Source organism: Schistocerca piceifrons, chromosome 9 (assembly GCF_021461385.2).
Source record: "Schistocerca piceifrons isolate TAMUIC-IGC-003096 chromosome 9, iqSchPice1.1, whole genome shotgun sequence".
Lineage (NCBI taxonomy): Eukaryota > Metazoa > Arthropoda > Insecta > Orthoptera > Acrididae > Schistocerca > Schistocerca piceifrons.
The window spans coordinates 121339121-121360623 of NC_060146.1; the positions used below are offsets into that span (position 1 = coordinate 121339121).

At 41.0% G+C, this 21503-nt stretch overlaps 1 protein-coding gene across 2 annotated transcripts in view; it reads left to right on the forward strand.

Moving 5' to 3' along the window:
- The window catches only part of LOC124717189 (ADP-dependent glucokinase), an 87910-nt gene extending 67072 nt beyond the window's left edge, over positions 1 to 20838 (forward strand). For both annotated transcript variants that reach the window (XM_047243966.1, XM_047243967.1), the window contains 2 exons: positions 5391 to 5568; positions 19625 to 20838. In XM_047243966.1, the coding sequence (XP_047099922.1) occupies positions 5391 to 5568; positions 19625 to 19894 (448 nt within the window). In that variant the 3' untranslated portion in view covers positions 19895 to 20838. The remainder of the gene's footprint in view (positions 1 to 5390; positions 5569 to 19624) is intronic.
- The last annotated feature ends 665 nt before the right edge of the window (positions 20839 to 21503 follow it).

The following is a 21503-nucleotide window of genomic DNA, read 5'->3' on the forward strand; positions in this document are numbered from 1 at the left end:
CACACACACAAAATTTACCTCTAGCAGAATGTATCCAGTTTTTATGTATGTTCCATATCATATCAACCACACTGTCAAGTTTGGTAATGTTTTGCTACCTTTAGATAGCATGGCGACAGATCAGAGAGCATTGTTGATCTTTCACTGATTGTTGTTTCTCATTCTTGTTAGCAACATTTGGATCATCTCATCTCCCTTCAATCTTTCCAGTTGCTGGGCCAAGAAATTGTATAGCTGTGAACTCCATCTGAACAGGTCTTAGAAGAGCCAACAATACTGACTGACAGCTGTGTCATCCTCAGCAGGTACCGTATATACTCGAATCCAAGCCGCACTTTTTTTCTGGTTTTTGTAATCCAAAAAACCGCCTGCGGCTTAGAATCGAGTGCAAAGCAAGCGGAAATTCTGAAAAAAGTTGGTGGGTGCCGCCACAACTTACTTCTGCCGTCGAATATATGTAGCGCTACACAGGCACGCTTTGTAGGCACAAAGATAAATACTGGCGTCAAAACCTCTGCGTCAGTAAATAAATTTTAAAAAAAAGGTGGAAGACGAGCTATTTTCTCCGCCCTGACTTTCGACCACTGCACTTTCATACATTATCCAACGAAGTAAATACAAATTCCGTATTGTTCATCTTCGAATGTATCAGCATTTCAATGTACTACGAAAATCCAACTGGCAAGACTGTTTGGGATGTTTGTCAATATGGCCAACTCTACATTCTGAATTTTTTCCTATCTGTGAGAAGAGATGGTTGCTAATAGGGACTTTTATAAATTGTGAATCACATGCAGTATTCTCGTCACCATAAGAATAATACGCATATAAACATTTTGCCATGTATTCTTTCGTGTTTGCTGCTATCTCATTTAAATCCTGTCTGCCTAATAAACTATGGAACTAGAGTGAGACAACACCAAACGCGGAAGAATATACATATCATGTCATGTTTATATTCGTATTATTCTTATGCTTAATAGTGATACAGTCAGAAATGAAGCACGGCAATTGACTAGATTTTTAAATCTAAGATGACTCTAATTTCTGTGTAGAATGTAATGTACTAAAGAGGCGCCTGCAAAGGTTTTCAAATGGAGAAAAATTTTCGCTAAACTCTCGTTCAGAACATCTTCTATCATACGCAGTCTATTATTTGGTTCTTGTTGATCATTATCAAAGAAAGCAGCAGTGTAAGTAACAATAAATAGCAGTTTCTTGCCATTGTTTCACTAATGAGACGATTCCTCTTTTTTTTTCTTTAATTGTAAGCGGCGGTAGTGCGCACAAAAGCAAGCCACGCTGCGAACGGCGACAGGCCATAAACACGCACTATCAGAATGCGACAAACAATGCATGACACAGTACAGTAATGCATACTCAGCTTAGAGTGACGTAAACACCTATAACAAAGAAAACTGCGCTTATCAGATCAAAGAAAAATAAGCAATCAATTCAAACCAGACGAAGCACGTGGAAAAGAAAGGGTACGCGTATAAATACGGATGGAGCGCCTGACACATAGCAATGGCTACCTGCTAAAGCCTTACTGCTAAGCTTTGGAGATGCGGCCTATAATTTTTCTTTCCCCTTGAATTTCGAGTCTCAAATTTCAGGTGCGGTTTAGATTCGGGAAAATTTTTTTCCTTATTTCGAGTCTCATTTTTCAGGTGCGGCTTAGATTCGAGTGCGGCTTAGATTCGAGTAAATACGGTAGGCATCACTGGATGCCGATAAGGAGTGTTATGTGGTCAGCACACTACTGTTGTTCGTTTTTGTGACCGGAGCCACTACTTCTCAGTCGAGTGGCTCCTCAGTTGGCCCCACAACACCTGACTGTGCCCTGCTTGCCAGTAGCGCTCAGCAGCTCGTATGGTCACTTGTGGGGTCCTGCCCACTTGTCTTATAGGGTGCCTAAAGGATGATGCATTCTCAGATAGCTATTCAACAATTCAAGCAAATCACATCAATAGTGTTTATTACGATAAAGGAAACAGACAGTATTAAACTTTGAGTTTCCAATGGTGTTGCAAGCGATGGGCAACATGCAAACAGTCAATGTCTTTCGCTATAGACAGTGTCCATACAAGCAACGGATCACTAATAACTGCTATCACAGCACTCTCTGCTAGGTCAGGTCTAGTACTGTACACCCGAGGCTGGCAGGAGTGGCACTTATATTCTCTTCTTGTGTAGGCCGCTCCTGTCAGGGCGTGGTCCTAGTCAGTGGGCAATTGGCTGACGTTGTCTCACAGCCTTCTCTGCTCTTGTGTTCTTCATCGTCGTGCCGGCGCTTGTCGATACGCTGGAACATCATGCATCAAAGTGCTAGCCAATCCTGACAGTGCTTAATTCCAGTGATCTGACAGGCACCGATGTTACCACTGTGACAAGGCTGTTGGCCATATCAGTGCTATTCATCTGTAATACTTTGTGTGCGGCAGGTATTGGCATTTGAAGGTGTTGTAACTGTACAGTGTATGAGTGAGGCTATTGTGTTTGGTAGTGAAGTGCACCTACTAACGGCAGATGGGAGGTGGCTGAAGGCAGTCAACCGTGTGAATGTTGTTACTCTGCTGTGAGAAAAGGTACATCTGATATACACACTGGGTAATGATAATCTAAATGGAGGGAAGGATGGGTCGATGGGTCGTTCGTATGCATTTACATGGTATGATAACACAAAAATGCTTGGGGTACTTAATCCTCAAACATATCCTTCATGAAATCCTCCCCACTCCACCAAGAATGTTTTTCCACCGTCCACCTAACCTTTGTAACCTCTTGGTTCATCCCTATGAAATCCCCAAACCACCTTCCCTACCCTCTGGTGCCTACCAGGCAAAGAGGTTGGGCAGAGATGTCAGTTGAGGCAGAAGTACAGAGGCAAAGATGTTGTTGAATGACAGGTGGTGTACGAGGGGCGGCAACTTGAAATTAGCGGAGGTTGAGGCCTGGTGGAGAACGGAAAGATAGAATATACTGAAGGGCAAGTTCCCATCTCCAGAGTTCTGATAGACTGGTGTCAGTGGGAAGTATCCAGATAACCCGGACGGTGTAACACTGTGTCAAGATGTGCTGGCCGTGCACCAAGGCATGTTTAGCCACGAGGTGATCCTTATTACCAAAAAACACTGTCTGCCTGTGTCCGTTCATGCAAATCGACAGTTTGTTGCTGGTCATTCCCACATAGAAGACTTCACAGTGTAGGCATGTCAGTTGGTAAATCACATGGGTGCTTTCACACGTGGCTCTGCCTTTGATCGTGTACACCTTCCGGGTTACAGGACTGGAGTAGGTGGCAGTGGGAGGGTGCATGGGACAGGTTTTACACCACGGATGCTTACAAGGGTAGGAGCCAGAGGGTAGGGAAGGTGGTTTGGGGATTTCATAGGGATGAACCAAGAGGTTACGAAGGTTAGGTGGACAGCGGAAAGACACTCTTGGTGGAGTGGGGAGGATTTCATGAAGGATGGATCTCATTTCAGGGCAGGATTTGAGGAAGTCGTATCCCTGCTGGAGAGCCACTTTCAGAGTCTGATCCAGTCCCAGAAAGTATCCTGTCACAAGTGGCGCACTTTCGGGGTTCTTCTGTGGGAGGTTCTGGGTTTGAGGGGACGAGGAAGTGGCTCTGGTTATTTGCATCTGTGCCAGGTAGGGAGGGTAGTTGCGGGATGCGAAAGCTGTTTTCAGGTTCTTGGTGTAATGGTTCAGGGATGCAGAACTGGAGCAGATCCGTTTGCCATGAAGACCTAAGCTGTAGGGAAGGGACCGTTTGATATCGAGTGGGTGGCAGCTGTCGTAATGGAGGTACTGTTGCTTGTTGGTGGGTTTGATGTGGATGGATGTGTGAAGCTGGCCTACTCCAAATCCCATGCCACTTTCCTCGGCGTTGACCTCCGACCAGGTGAATCTGATGGAACCAAAGGAGTTCAGGTTGGAGAGGAAATTCTGGAGTTCTTCTTCACTCTTGAGTCCAGATCCTGAAGATGTCATCAGTAAATCTGTACCGAACTTCGGGTTGGCAGGCTGGGGTAACCAAGAAGGCTTCCTCTAAGCGACCCATAAATAGGTTGGCGTATGAGGGGGCCATCCTGGTACCCATGGCTGTTCCCTTTAATTGTTGGTATATCTGACCTTCAAAAGTGAAGAAGTTGTGGGTTAGGATGAAGCTGGCTAAGGTAATGAGGAAAGAGGTTTTAGGTAGGGTAGCAGGTGATCGGCATGAAAGGAAGTGCTCCATCGCAGCGAGTTCCTTTACATGCGAAATACTTGTGTATAAGGAAGTGGCATCAATGGTTACAAGGATGGTTTCCGGGGCTAACAGATTGGGTAAGGATATCAGGTGTTCGAGAAAGTGGTTGGTGTCTTCGATGAAGGATGGGAGACTGCATGTAATGGGTCGAAGGTGTTGATCTGTGTAGGCAGAGATACGTTCTGTGGGAGCTTGGTAACCAGCTACAATGGGGCGGCCGGGATATTTGGAATTGTGAATTTTAGGAAGTAGGTAGAAGGTAGGGGTGTGGGGTGTCGGTGGGCTCAGGAGGTTGATGTAGTCAGGTGAAAGGTTTTGTAGGGGGCCTAAGGCTCTAAGGATTCCTTGAAACTCCGCCTGGACATCAGGAATGGGATTACCTTGGCAAACTTTGTATGTAGTGTTGTCTGAAAGCTGACGCAGTCCCTCAGCCACATACTCCCGACGATCAAGTACCACGGTCGTGGAACTCTTGTCAGCTGGAAGAATGACAATGGATCGGTCAGCCTTCAGATCACGGATAGCCTGGGCTGCAGCTGTGGTGATGTTGGGAGTAGGATTACGGTTTTTCAAGAAAGATTGAGAGCCAAGGCTGTAAGTGAGAAATTCGTGGAAGGTTTGGAGCGGATGATTTTGAGGAAGAGAAGGTGGGTCCCGCTGTGACGGAGGACGGAACTGTTCCAGTCAGTGTTCAATTTGGATAGTGTCTTGGGGAGTTGGATCTTTAGGAGTAGTATTAGGATTATTTTTCTTCATGGCAAAGTGATATTTCCAGCAGAGACTACAAGTGTAGGACAGTAAATCTTCGACGAGGGCTGTTAGTTTCACTGATACAGTGCAGTGGTTGAGAAATACTATTATCATGAGTAAATTAATGTAGTCATCAAATGGAAAATGGGCTGGACTTATTCTCCACGGCGTTTGTGAGCAAGCATTCTGGGCACAGTTAAGTGACAGCCTGAACTCTGGTGTGACAGTGAGATGCTGAGAAGCCAGTGACATTATATTAGGCACTATTCGACTACAGTGACGTTACTGTTGATACCATTTCCTGTACATCTTCCAGCATACTTATATTTTTTTATGTTTCTGTATGTAGCTAGAGCATATTGTTAATTATCATAATGTGTTACAGGTTAGTACTGAGCAAGAGTAAGGGCTTCCGCGGCAACCGTCCTCTTACTCGCTTGCATGTCCATACGTTAGCTTATCAGGCAGTGATGACTGTGAAGGGCTCGCCATGGCGCAACACGATGGCAGCAGCCGCCAAGGCCTCACTGACGGCTCACCGTCACGTCTGTGCCTCCGAAGAGGTGAGTGGAGAACAGTACAGGGATGACAAACCGAAAGATCGAGTTGTTACCAGAAGCTCAGAATTGAGTTTTTTTTGTTTATTCTGTTTATACCGGTTGATCAAAAACTGAATAAATCACGGAATAATGTAGATAGAGAGGTACAAATTGACACACATGCTTGGAATGACATGGGGCTTTATTAGAACCAAAGAAATACAAAAGTTCAAAAAATGTCCGACGGATGGCGCTTCATCTGATCATAATAGAAATAATTAGCATAACAAAGTAAGACAAAGCAAAGATGATGTTCTTTACAGGAAATGCACAATATGTCCACCATCATTCCTCAACAGTAGCTGTAGTCGAGGAATAATGTTGTGAACAGCACTGTAAAGCATGTCCGGAGTTATGGTGAGGCATTGGCGTTGGATGTTGTCTTTCAGCATCCCTAGAGATGTCGGTCGATCACGATACACTTGCGACTTCAGGTAACCCCAAAGTCAGTAATCACACGCACGGACTGAGGTCTGGGGACCTGGGAGGCCAAGCATGACGAAAGTGGCGGCTGAGCACACGATCATCACCAAACGACGCGCGTAAGAAATCTTTCACGCGTCTAGCAATACTCTTTTGTTCTAATAAAACCCCATGTCATTCCAAGCATGTGTGTCAATTTTTACCTCCCTAACTATATTATTCCGTGGTTTATTAAGATTTCAAATTTATACTGACTTTTTGATCACCCAGTATATTAAGAACAATATAAGGGAAAAAGTGTACTATTGTGGCCTCTATTGAGTGATGGCTGCAAGCTCTGCTTGTGATCTTGGTCACACACTAATAAAAAAAAGAGGCAAGTTTATGACACATCAGGTGAATTTCTATGTATTGTCAGCGTAATTGTATAAAATGTGACAGCTTGCTTAAAAATACCATGAAAAGTATTGCCCATGTGAAAGAGAGCAACAATAATGTAGGCAGCTAAAGCTCAGTAATTTTAACAGCATGCTAAAAATGAGGGAGAGGATCGTATATTAATCATGCACTGTAGGTAGGCATTCCCAGCCATGTTTATTCATTTAAAAGTTGTGAACTTAGAGGCCATGGTTGATTTATAAGACGATTCCCACACATTTCGTCTCTCACTGCAGGAGACAATGATGGAAGTTAAAAGGAAGCTATGACAATGTTCAAGCCTCCCCCTGCTCCCTCCCTCCCCCAGATTTATAAAGACGTATAGGAGGCAGCGCCATCCATGACTTGATGTCAAGTATTTGATTATCTCTGGCAGGTGTCATCATTCTCACTTAAAATGTATTTTGTGAAATTTAACTCCCTGTATATTTCTGTTAAAATTATTATGGTATTTGTAAATCTTGGTGACCTGTGTATACATATGCATAAGATAAAGCATTTAATTCGCTAAAATTTGCTGAATTTTGCTTTATGGTTTCCATCTAAGAGAGCATGTTCTTTTAAGGCAGCTTTGTCTGTCTGTCACAGATGACAGTTCCATTTGTGTTCAGCTAAATGGTTGTTAATACTTCATTTCGTGGTAGTGTTGTGTATTTGCCCACAACTACATAGAATTTTACATACTGCAGGTGTTCCTAATGTATGCAGTACATCTTTTGCCATTCTTAAGCCAACACTTTATCGATGCCTCCATAACCATGGGAATAAAAGAGAGGAAAATTTCGACAGTTGGTGGCCATTGTTCCTCATTAGTACTGGCTTTCTTTCATATTCGGTGGAGTGCTTAATCCACTTTCTTAATGGAGCAACAATTTTTTAAAGCTAGCAATAAGTGAATCAGCCCATCTGTATTTCCTTTTATTGGATTACAGATTCCAACGGAAAAGCATTGCCAAGTGTGTGTTTGAAACAATCTTTAAACCCAACAAGCAAAAACAGGAATTCTTAAAAACAGCAAAAGATGTTCAACATCCACTAGCAACACCTGTAGTATATAAAATTCCATGTAGTTGTGTACATGGGAAACATACCAAAGTGTTAATGCCCTCTTAACCAAACACAAAAGTAAGTGCCGACTGGGTCATACAAATCGGCCATAGTGGAACGTGCTTTCTGAGAGGGAAAATTGTGAGGACTAGTATTTTAGCAGAGACAACACTTTACTATGTGTGCATGTATAGAGGGACCTTAGATGCCAACTTTGTACCAACAGAATAATGACCAATTACCTTTAATTGGGCACAGTGGCACCAATCAGTAATAATAACACATGTGGCATCGTGACAAATGGTGGTGCCCTTTATACATCTCTATAAATTCGAGGGTTCCCTTGAGCCTTCTATGCAGTTACCCCTTTTGCATCTGAAGATGTGTAATATAGTCTGAGACAAAATGTTTGGGAATACTTTTATATACTGACCACGGCTTCTCAACACAGAAGCCTTAACTGAAATAAACTATATGGTCTTTTTACACACCCCTAGTGCAATTCCTGAAAACCACCAAACCGTATGATGCTTTTTGGAAAATGCTATTTAAAAAAAAAAAAGGGGGGGGGGGTAGAAAGTCTTATTTTGACTAAAGAGTTGAAACTGCTTGTATTACTAAGGAACATGCTGTGTGTTGGATCATTACTGCTTTCTGTCTTGAACAGTCTCCCTACACTGTGAGAAATAAAAATTTATAAAAATGAACTCGGCACTTATGAATGACCAGTTTATGTGCCACAGAGGTGTCATACTGTTTCAGCATAAATCACGTACAATGTTGGGCACAAGAGAATGAATGTGCTCATGCAAATTTGTTTACATTGTAATTATTTTCAGTTAGCATTAATCACAGTGCAAGATTCATTCGATTTCAAACACGTCTGCCTTTTTTGCCTTTCATTACTCAGACATTCCTACATGTCATTTCCTGCGAGGTTGCACAGATGCTCCACTGATTTTACTTTCTAGCGTAGCTGAAGAACACATTCATAGTAAACTGAAAAGAAAATCTCTTACAGTGTGAGGACATTGCTCAAGATGGCAAACTTGCTAGTAAAGCAAATGGTCTCATTTCTTTTACTGAGGTGAAGCTATCTATCTGAGAATATTTTCTGCTGGGTGGACACCACAGCTTCGATAATTTAAAGAAAGACAGTTGTTGCACATTGCTGTAGTTTAAAACACTTTTAAAGAGCATAAAAAAATATACCGCACCATAATTAAGAGAGAAAGAGACACAAAAGCCACACAGTTGTACTGAATGTAATGTTATGCAGATGTAGTAATGACCTATTACAGAAGGAGATACGTCATCCTCCTGCTGTCATACAAAAATTACGTGTCGTGTGTATTTGTGCATAGCACAGTTGTTGACGTTCATCCTATATAAAATAAAAGTTACTGAAATGATAGTAGTTACGAGAACGGTAGCATTTGATAGTTCACTATAGAAATAGCCAAAGTTTCCAGATTCACTTCTTATTTGATTGATGACTAGTTTCAGGTTACCTGATCCCATTTTTAAATCATCCTGTGAGACGGAGAGTTAAAATTACAATTCATCCAACGAACTGGCACAAAAAAATTTGCATGCATATAACAAAATAAAGAACATATCATATCAGGATATACATACTAGACAGACAAAACAGTATTTTATGAAATAGCATATAAACAATGTCAAGATTATACATCTCTTCATATTATTTGATATCTCCTGAATAATTTGATGCATCATGTGTCGATTAATTCTACTTGGAAGCATAGTTTTTATTATGTCAAAGTCAATTGTGCAAGTGTAAAAATATCCAGTCATTCTGCACTGACTTCTTTAAGTACGTCTCTTTCCAGAACTATTCAGTCTGGAAGCCTGTGGTTTTCAGCTATTTGCTACTTGAATTCATGTCAGTGTATGTGTTAAGAGGTTGGATGCAGTGTGTAAACAGAAATAGTGGTATTGCATATACATTTTGTGGAGACTCTAAATGGTAAAGAATGACTTAACAGACAAAAACATTGCTGAACTCCAACAGTATTATGGAATGGCAATAAGAAACAATACACATGGTTCGTAAGGGATTAAAAGAGCAGTGTGGACTACATTCTTCCACAAATTATCCACTGATAATGCACCTATACATGGTCTTTGCCCACCTGGTGCTGATTCAGGATGCAAGTACCACAAAGCTCGTGCAGCGGATACAGAGGAATAATTTAGGCACAGCAATAGCATGCCTTCAGCAGTGATGGAAGCTACTAAACCAATATATAGAGGGAGTTAGCTCATCCTGACCTTCTTTCCAAATGTCTCCATGGTTGAACTCAAAACCTGAATGAGTCTTTCAATAATGTCATCTGGACCCATGTACTAAAAATGTCTTTGTAGGAATGAAGACTCTACGCTTTGGTGTTTGTGACACTGTGATAACATTTAATAATGGTAATAAGGGAAGAATTAGGGTACGAGAGCAACTTGGTATCACTCCAGGAGCCAACAAACTGCAAGTGTTCCAGGGAATGGATTGACTTGGAGTTGTGAAAGCCCAGCATGCAGCAGAGGAAATGACTGAAGAAGCAACAGGCAGGAAAAGAAAGAAGCCTTTAGGTTTGCAGGATGGTGAAGAACAGGATCCAGATAATGTTGATTATGGGCCTGGCTGTGCTTAGGAGCTGGCATGCCTCCATATGAGAGTTACTATGAAATGAAAAATTTAAACTTGATTTCCTGAAAATGACTTCTTTTTTAATATTTGACCCATCATCTCAGAAACTCTTACAGATACATATATCTAATTTTACACAGTATTACCTCTTAGTATACCACTACCGCTGCTGAACCACCAAAACATTTCTACCTATAGTGGTTTTTTACTTAAAGAAGCAAAAGTGGCTTTAAAAAAGTTGAACATAAATTTTAAAAAGTCGTAACTAATTATTTGTCTGCCTATTATGATTCTGGTTCAGTAATCAGAAAAGGAGTGAAACTATACTTCCCAAAAATTTAGGATCTCTATCTGCCAAAAGTTCTGAGACAAAGGGTCATAAATATTGCACATTTAATACTGTAGGTATAGGGTTTATGTATTACCCTTAACAATGAATAGTGACAGAATAAGCATATAACTGATAACCTGCTTCCTCTGCTGCCACAAGGAAACTTCAGATAGGGATGTCCCATCAGGATTTAGGGACTGTCTTTATTACAATTATTATCCAATCATAAAGAATAAAACAATTTAAAAAACACCAAGACAGTTCAAACCAATGAAGAGTAAACAGCAGCAGACAAAAGCCATACGCTATAGTGATTTGTATCATCATTCACTATAAACCATAAAATAATGTGGGGAAGAAACAAACTACAGGGGGTTCCAAAATGAATATATGGGTTTTAAGTCTTATGTAGCATTTCTTACATTCAACTTACATCTAATGAAAGAGCAGCTGAAACACTTTGTCTTACAAATGTTCAATAGCGTTGATAGGTGAGTTCTTGCCAAACCTTGATCAGTGTGTTCGGAGTTATTGTTGCAGCAATGCTGTTTCTAGCCATGTAGATTAGTTGGTAACGGAACCATATACATATGATCCTGTATGAACCTCCAAAGGTAAAAATCACATGGTCGCAGATTGTGTGTAAATGTGGAAGCCATGCAGAACAAGCTCTGTCATTGGCCTCTTGCAGCGAATCCAGCGGTCAAGTAAAACTTTGTTCAACCAATTGTGTACTGAGTTATGCCTTTTAGATGATGCACCATCTTGCCGTCAGATAAAGTTATGTGGCTCAGCTTGAGGAGAGAGCCGTAGTTCTTGCACATCAAGATAGCAAACACTAGCTACAGTTGCTCCACTTAAAAAGAAATTTCTCGAAACTTTCCACTGGGATATGGCACAAAAAACATTCAATTTAGGGGAGTCTTATTGCAACTGTTCTATCTCACAGGGATTTTCTGACCCTCGCCATAGCAACTTTATATATCTATATAAGGAATTTAAGGAGATGGGACCTGGATAAATTGACTAAACCAGAGGTTGTACAGAGTTTCAGGGAGAGCGTAAGGGAACAATTGACAGGAATGGGGGAAAGAAATACAGTAGAAGAAGAATGGGTAGCTCTGAGGGATGAAGTAGTGAAGGCAGCAGAGGATCAAGTAGGTAAAAAGACAAGGGCTAGTAGAAATCCTTGGGTAACAGAAGATGTGAAATTGATGAAAGGAGAAAATATAAAAATGCAGTAAATGAAGAAGGGAAAAAGGAATACAAACGTCTCAAAAATGAGATCGACAGGAAGTGCAAAATGGCTAAGCAGGGATGGCTAGAGGACAAATGTAAGTATGTAGAGGCTTATCTCACTAGGGGTAAGATAGATTCTGCCTACAGGAAAATTAAAGAGACCTTTGGAGATAAGAGAACCACTTGCATGAACATCAAGAGCACAGATGGAAACCCAGTTCTAAGCAAAGAGGGGAAAGCAGAAAGGTGGAAGGAGTATATAGAGGGTCTATACAAGAGCGATGTACTTGAGGACAATATTATGGAAATGGAAGAGGATGTAGATGAAGATGAAATGGGAGATAGAATACTGCGTGAAGAGTTTGACACAGCACCGAAAGAGCTGAGTCGAAACAAGGCCCCCGGAGTAGACAACATTCCATTAGAACTACTGACGGCCTTGGGAGAGACAGTCCTGAGAAAACTCTACCATCTGGTGAGCAAGATGTATGAGACAGGCGAAATACCCTCAGACTTCAAGAAGAATATAATAATTCCAATCCCAAAGAAAGCAGGTGTTGACAGATGTGAAAATTACCGAACTATCAGTTTAATAAGTCACAGCTGCAAAATACTAACACGAATTCTTTACAGACGAGTGGAAAAAACTAGTAGAAGCCGACCTTGGGAAGATCAGTTTGGATTCCGTAGAAATGTTGGAACACGTGAGGCAATACTGATCCTACGACTTATCTTAGAAGCTAAATTAAGGAAGGGCAAACCTACGTTTCTAGCATTTGTAAACTTTAGAGAAAGCTTTTGACAATGTGGACTGGAATACTCTCTTTCAAATTCTAAAGGTGGCAGGGGTAAAATACAGGGAGCGAAAGGCTATTTACAATTTGCACAGAAACCAGATGGCAGTTATAAGAGTCGAGGGGGCATGAAAGGGAAGCAGTGGTTGGGAAGGGAGTGAGGCAGAGTTGTAGCCTCTCCCCGATGTTATTCAATCTGTATATTGAGCAAGCAGTGAAGGAACCAAAAGAAAAATTTGGAGTAGGTATTAAAATACATGGAGAAGAAATAAAAACTTTGAGGTTCACCGATGACATCGTAATTCTGTCAGAGACAGCAAAGGACTTGGAAGAGCAGTTGAACGGAATGGATAGTGTCTTGAAAGGAGGATATAACATCAACAAAAGCAAAACGAGGATAATGGAATGTAGTCGAATTAAGTTGGGTGATGCTGAGGGAATTACATTAGGTTAGGAAATGAGACACTTACAGTAGTAAAGGAGTTTTGCTATTTGGGGAGCAAAATAACTGATGATGGTCGAAGTAGAGAGGATATAAAATGTAGACTGGCAATGGCAAGGAAAGTGTTTCTGAAGAAGAAAAATTTGTTAACATCGAGTATAGATTTAAATGTCGGGAAGTCGTTTCTGAAAGTATTTGTATGGAGTGTAGCTATGTATGGAAGTGAAACATGGATGATAAATAGTTTGGACAAGAAGAGAATAGAAGCTTTTAAAATGAGGTGCTACAGAAGAATGCTGAAGATTAGATGGGTAGATCACATAACTAATGAGGAAGTATTGAATAGGGTTGGGGAGAAGAGAAGTTTGTGGCACAACTTGACTAGAAGAAGGGATCGGTTGGTAGGACATGTTCTGAGACATCGAGGGATCACCAGTTTAGTATTGGAGGGCAGCGTGGAGGGTAAAAATCATAGAGGGAGACCAAGAGATGAATACACTAAGCAGATTCAGAAGGATGTAGGTTGCGGTAGGTACTGGGAGACGAAGAAGCTTGCACAGGATAGAATAGCATGGAGAGCTGCATCAAACCAGTCTCAGGACTGAAGACCACAACAACAACAATAAAACAGTTAAGTGGGAAAAGCAGATATCTAAACTACAGAAAGGGTTAAAGGAAAGGGTAGAGGCCATCTCGGGGAGAGGCAGGAATGGAACAACTCTCAGGAGGAAAAAGGGGCCGGAGGGGTGGGGGGGGGGGGAGTGTAGGGAAGGGAGGAAAAAGTTAGGGGGGAAATAAGTGGGGGAAAAGGAAGAAGGAAAAAGAGAGGATTGATAAAAGAAGTCAACAAGGAGATACAGGACCAAGTAACAAGCGCCTTTGCCGAACTGCCCAGAATGTCGGGCAGTAAAATAAACCAAGACAAAACTAATAATAACAGACATATTATTGGATACCGAGTTGTTATAATCCATGTAGGCCTTACTAAAAACCTTACAGGAATATAAAACAATCTAAACGTAATAGTAGTGAGAACAAACTTGTTAGACATTGGAGCAAAAATGCAACATATTGCATTTCATTGTTTACAGTTGATTAAGACTCGGAACTGGGAATATACTAAGGAACAACATTGCAAATCATTCACATGGGTTATTTCTAAGAATCCTTACATAACCCATATGCTGGTAAAAGGGGCCCAGACTATTTTACTAAAACTAAACTGAACTAAACTAAAACATATTGTATCATAACAACTCCCAATGAACAGCAACTGATAGGTACCAACAGACTGTAGCTCACACTGGAATTCAAGGCTGTGTTAATCGGTTAGTGCATAAGCCATGAAGCTGCATCAGGAGGGAAAGCTGATGATCAACCAGTGGTGAATTCAAGGAAAAAGACCAGAGAATATAAGGTATACCTAAATTATTTCTAATTTACTCATCCGCCGAAGCGCTATAAAGGCCGGTGCTCTGCCGCACATCAGCAGTTCATCGACCGCCAGCAGACATGGATACCTGCCGCCCCAGCAGCCCGGCTTGGATCTTCTCGCTGATCTCTGGATTAGGCTTGGTATATCGGAGAAGTCTCTGACGGAGACTAGTAGGAAATTATTTCAGTTGTTTTCTATATTATTCTTGTATGTAGTTGTGATTCGAAGACGGATCACTGTTTTGTGTTGGTGTTATACTTGGAGAATTTGTTTTGGTTAATTGAACAGTTTTCGGACTTTGATCGTTAGTTTCTTCTGCTTATGCAGACATATCAAAGAGTAGGTCACTACAAACCTGGCCGAAAAGGCGACGGGGATGGCAGAAGGGAGGGGGAGTAATGAATTAATTGTATGCAAAGGAGTTCACTATGAACATTCTCGTCCCCTTTTACAAGTTCTTCCATTCCTCACCTCTCCCTTTTAGGTGCCTGATATTCATACTTTACTGTTTGGTCATACAACTATGTCAATTTGATATATGCTTTTATGGGCCCCCACATTTGCTGCAGTGTAAGAGAAAATATAGCATTTTAATTTCTGTCTTCACTAATGAAGTGTTCTTTAAAAGTGATTTTTATATTTACACATTCTGTTAGGTTTGTTTCTGGTTAAGTATTGATTTACAAGTTTGAAAGGCGATGGTGATTTTTCCATCTCATACTATTCGATTTTTTTCCACATTACTTTATGGTTGACAGTGAATCATGATCTGTGTCACTATAGCATATGACTTTTTTTTGTGTATACTGTGAGTGGTGCTGTAGCTATTTACTGTTCATTGATTTTAAATGCCCTGTTTTCGGAGAAAAAATTAAAGAGCTTAAGTGTGGTACTTTACTTGCACTTTTATTGTATTAATTGCTTTATTCTTGATGTTTGCTAGTTGTAATAAAGACATTCTCTTAAACCTTGATGGTGCACTCTCTGCCTCAGGATTCCTTGTGGCAGTGGAGGAAGTAGACTGTCAGTTAAATGCTTATTCTGTCACTATTCATGGTTAAACTTGCTGTGGTTATATGTATATGTGCAGTCTTGACATTTAATAATTTTTTCATAATGCGGGGCCAGGTCATAGTATATTTCTTTAAAATCAGTACTGCCATTAGACTGGTATTTATTTGCAGTGTTACATTTGCACTGTGTAAGTGTAAATGTAACACTGCAAATAAGCAACTGTCTAATTGCAGTACTGACTTTAAAGTAATCTTAACATGCTTCCTATGCTATTCTGGAGAATACTGTTTTGTCTGTCTGATTCGTATATGTTGCTACAATACAGTGTGTCTTGTTACATGCACTAAATAATTTTTGTAGCATCTTATTGGATAAATTATAATTTTAACTTTCCATCGTGCAGGATGATTTGAAAACTGGTTCAGGTAACGTGAAACTAGTCATCAATAACATAAAAAGTGAATCTTGATACTTTGGATGTTTCTAAATGAAATAGGCTAACACCCATTGGTGTTGTGTAATTGATCTAGTGTGCTGCAAACCCATAAACAATAGCTTTACCAGACTATTGAAACATCACATATAACACCTAACAAGAAGGTGATAAACCTTGTGATGCGTTGGTGGTCTAGTGTCAGTTCCTGTCACTAGCAGTGTTATGTGAATAATAAGTATATGGTTGTGTATGAGGAGCTCCTCTCTTTGCAGTTCAGAAAGAGTGGGGAGTGTTGTGAGTATCCAAATTCTGTAGGAGTCAACCATGTTACGATGTGTACCATGCACTGTGACCGGGTGGTCAAGCATGTGTTTGGCCACAATTTACAAATTCCCAGGTTAATATATTGATATACCCCACATACATACAGCGCCTGCAGCAAAGTTTGTGTATGCTGTGATTGTGTGTTAGCCATGAAAGACTTTGAATGTTAAGCAATTTTTAGTCATTTCTGCTTGTATATTTGCTACTCAGTGCCTCACCCGTTAGGCAAGTAATGATGTATCCCTATTTATGTATTGAAACTGTTTATTTGGCATTTGGTTGATGGCAATAACATAATTCATTTGGGAGTTATAGGATAGCCTGACTCAAAAACTGACTTCCACCACTCCAGCTACAGCAAATATTATTATAGTCAGTTGATAAAGAAACTTGGCCAAATACAACAAAATATGCTTCTTCCAATCAGAATTACATTTCAGACTCCCAAAAAATAATCATTATAATATACAAAAATAGAGCCAAGACCCATCATACATCTCCAAATACCCAAAAACTCCTTAATTTTTTATATATCTCTACCTTGTATTATTATTTCCCTTGGAAGAGACATAAAAATAGTAAGTAGGGTTATTACACACTATAAACTGCTGGTCATGAACTTCAAAATCATTAACTGTTAAACTTCATATTATCAGTGATTTTCAGGAAATTCATTTAGCCATAAACAGGTGTCTGAAAAAAGTATAATAAAATGAGAAATTTTCTCTGTTAGGTAAAGAAGTAAGAAATGTTGGCAACATGTTTGGAACATCCACAGTTTCATTTGTACAGAGTGGAGAAAAATTGTGTCACAAAATTTTAACCCTGGATAGCTGATGCCAGTAGGAACCAAAATTACTAATGTTGTGTAGGTCGACAAAGCACAATTTTTAATCTACGGAAACTTGGCGCCACATGCTCCGATTGGCCACAGTATTGCCCTGTTGCTCTGGACCACACGTGATCGTGAATGCTTTGCTTGCCGGAGATCGCAATGTATCCGCATGCTCGGTGGTAGCACACCAGCCTTCCACTCTGGGGGCAAATTCGCCAGGGTCCCGACACATCCATTGTAGTTTCATGTTAATATGTACTGGGAACAAACCTGTCAACAGCTGTTAGTTCGCATACAGAAAGTCGTTTACAAATAGTTTCGGCCCTGTAAAGGGCGTTTTTTTGTAGCTAGGACTTTGTGTACTTAGAGCAGGTGCTCAAACTGGTGACCCTCTGACACTATCAAGCTTGGTAATGTCAAACGGTGTTTAGCTGAACTCTTTCTAAAATTCCTGGCATTGCCCTGATGTAATTGGTGGCATGTCGAATGCGATCCATTAATTCCTCTTTGTTTCTAAGTAGTTCGTGTCCGGGCGGGTGAACTAGAACATTCAAGAATCCCCACAGGAAAAAGTCAAGTGACATGAGGTCTGATTTCGCGGTGGCCATGTCCTTCGAGCACCTCTGCCAATTACCCGGCCATTGAAGGATTCATTTAAATATCTGTGCACAGCATGACTGTTACGTGTGGGCACCCCATCATGCTGCAACCACACGCATAGCTGTATGTCCAGGGGAATACCTTCCAGCAGGCCGGTTAGAGTTTCTTGCAAAAAGTGAAGGTAATTTGCCCCATCAAGTTGAGGAGGTAGACGGACTCACCCAGTCAGATGGTCACCCACAATGCGTGTCCAAATGTTGAGCAGACATCGTTCTTGGTGTCTGTGGACGTATGTGACTTGAGGATTACCCTTTGCCCAGTACTGAATGTTTTGAGTGTTGTAAAGGCCATCCCAATGGGTGGTGCACTCGCCGGTAAACAACACAAAATGGCGGGGAAGTCGGGAACTCATGCAACATGTTGCAGAAACCACCAGCAGAATCCTAGCCTGTGTTCATAGTACGTCACAGGATTTAGGTCTTGGACAGGGTGGAAGCTAAATGGATGCTGGCCGATGAATGAGCCCCCCTCCTGTCGTGTCCAACCACTCGAGTACTTGTCATAGGTGCTTCCTCGAAGTGCTCAAGAACAGTCACCAAATGCAGCATCCCGTCGTGTTCGGGGTCTTCCAGCATCACCATGATATCCTGCTAACGAGCCTGTTTCACCGAGTTGCCGGGGAATTGCTGTAAACGTTTGCAGGTGTGGGTGGCGTCTTGCTGGGTACTGTTCGTCGTACAACCGTCGAGCTTCATGTTAATTACTGTTGGCTAGTCCATAAAAAAAATCATATCTCGTTTTTTTCAAATGAATACTGTAATACCATGCTTACTGCGTGACTAAATCGCAGGTGACATGTGTGTGCTTCGAAGCGAAGTTTACGTGTGGAGGCCTCTGACGTGAGGTTCAGACAAACAGCAAGACCTATTCGACACGTGTGCATATCACATTGGGGCAGTGATGGGGTGAGGGACATTTGTATGTGTGAACTGACGACAATAGTGCTGCCCGTCAACCGACAGACGGCAACAGGGCAATCTCACAGCCATCGGAGCGTGTGGCGCCAAGTTTCCGTAGTTTAAAAATGGTGCATTGTCGACCTACACAGCATTAGTAATTTTGGTTCCTATTGGCATCAACTACCCAGGGTTAAAATTTTGTGACAATTTTTCTCCACCCTGTATAAGAATAAATGGTAACGATCTACATAACAACTTTTTTTCAGTTTTCTGTTGGTGGTGACTTGTTTCTGTTTTAACCATCATCTGACCATAATTAATCTACATAGTAGGCAGTGCTCAGAGCTGCTGTATGCTACCAAACTGTAGCTGTCACCATCAGGCATTGCTCGCGAATCTGTCAAAATTGTAACAATTGAAATTGGTTGCCGCTAATAGAAATTTGGGGGGGGGGGGGGAGAATGGTATTTAGCCTGTTACTCTTTATTTTTAAAGAAATCAGACTTAAATTCAATCAACAAGATGTACTCCACGGTAGTGATGAAGATGGGTGATGTACGTTTTATTCATATTCCCCATAAAAAGTAAATGAATTGGTAATAACTGGAATGGGAGGGACACAGATGTCGACACCTTTTTTGAAAAATGAAACTCTATTCTCTTTTGATTTATTGGTATTGTTAGGTAGGGAGATCACTTGCTTAAACCGATTCTTTATACTTGTGTTTAACTGGAAACTAAATGTCAGAATTTAAGACTTTGTTCAGAGGTCGACCTGTGGATACTTTACATCATAGCATATGACCTTCATCAGGGACATTGTTTTCCATTTGAAAAGGTGTTCTGCAGGCATGCCACCCCAGTATTTGTGTACTCGAGAGGTGTGGTGCTTGGAAGACGTTGACTAAATCATTTGTACAGCATTCCATGTTTTAACATATTATAAGGGCTGTGAGTGACTGAACAGAAGTGCACTGTCGTCTGATATCGAAGGACATGTTGACCTGAATTTTTTTGTACACATTTGTCTGATTGCAGGTGGACATTGGTAAAGCTATGCTGATAATGGACGAGAGCTTCTCGACATCTGTGGCCCCCGGCAGTCGGCGCGTCCCTCTGGACGTGGAGAAACCTGTGTCCTGTTGGGAGGAGGTGTTGGGGGAGGATGATGTCAGCCGGGATGATCTGCCAGTACCTCCTGTGCCTGTTGAGATTTGCGTTGCGCCCGTCCTGGTCTGTACCCGTGCCCACCAGACTGCTGGAGGTGGTGACAACATCTCGTCGGCTGGTCTCGTCCTCCAGATTTGAAATGCCTGTGGAAGTTGTTGTAGGCGTTCGGAGGTTAAAGTTCCCTTTTTTGTTACCATGTAATACATGCTGTAAAAGCTGCCGAGATGAAATGATTGGTTGTAAATAAATGTCACTTTCTGTAGTTCAGAACTAAGACTAATGCCCTTAGCAAAATGTTTCTGTTCTGGTTTTCACAAATTTGAATTTCTCCTTGCTATATGGTATTCCTGTACACTCATGCTTTAGGTCAACAAAAGGATTGCAAATTAGTAAATTAAGAGATGTAACTGCTGACAAGTACTTACCTACAGGGAGAGGAATGTTTAGGACTACCAATGCATGACCATGAAAGTAAAATTTATTACACTATTTTTAGTTTTTGGAACTATTACTCCCTTTCTCAGTAAGGGGAGGGGGATATGTTCGGCAAGACCGAGAAACGAAGGGAAGGTCGCTCAGGGCGAGAGGGGCCCACCTGCATTTAGGAGGAGGGTGATACACGTCCACCAACCTATCGCTTTCTCATTCATGAGGAAGGAACTTGAAGTTACAGAAACTGAGACTGAATCATCAGTTTTGCTTTCATATGCATGCATCAGCAGGATTAAACATTTCCCCTAATCGATGTATATACTACCCAGCAATTCTGGCTCATAATTTATCAGTGTTCTCAGCTGAATTTTCCTTTTGTATGAAATATTGTACATCAAAAGTTAAGAGAGACAGTAGTAACACTGATTTATTTGGAGATGTTTGCTCTGTTTGTTAAGTGGAAAGATGCGCTGTGCAGTACATTTCCAACTTTCCAGTTCTGATGTGTTTTGGGACAACTATGAGAGATATTTCTGAACTTACAAAAAAGACTGATTACTATTATTTTTATGGGGTATATTAACACATACTTGTCATTTAATATCTTTGGTTTGTGTGTGTGTGTGTGTGTGTGTGTGTGTGTGTGTGTGTGTGTGTGTGTGTGTGTGAGAAGAGAGAGAGAGAGAGAGGGGGGGGGGGGGGGGGAACTGCCAGTGACATGTAACCCATTTCCCACAGAATTTCATTCCAATGTCAAGACATAAATTTGGTTTCTTTTGTGGTTAACTGCTGGTAATGGTATCTTGTGTTACGTGTCCCATCAACACATTTGTGATTTTTCTACTGTTTCTCCCTTTGACTGTACTCAGTACCATAGTCGTGAATTAAGTTATTTTTTTCATTACATGTAACTTAAAGTTAATAGCTTGATGACTGTGTGAACACATTCTGGTTTCCAAGCCATTGAAATAATTGTGACGACTCTGAAACATTACAGGATGGCTAGATGTCATGGAATTTGTCCCAGACTTTTTGCACCGTATTTATACTCCGTTGTGTCTCTCTGTTGCAGACTTTTATGAAGCTTTGAGTTGTTGTAACTACAGCTAATCATTTCATCTCGTGTGTGCTTGATTTAAAAAACAAATGGTTTGAGACTAGTACATGGCATTTTTAAATTGTTTTCTGCTGTCTTTACTTCTAACTAATCCTCCACTACTTACCATTCCAGTGCAAGGGAATAAGTTTCACATTCCTCGTTATATTTAGTGCAGCAAGCATTGAGGGATTTTAATTTAATGTTAATATGTTATTT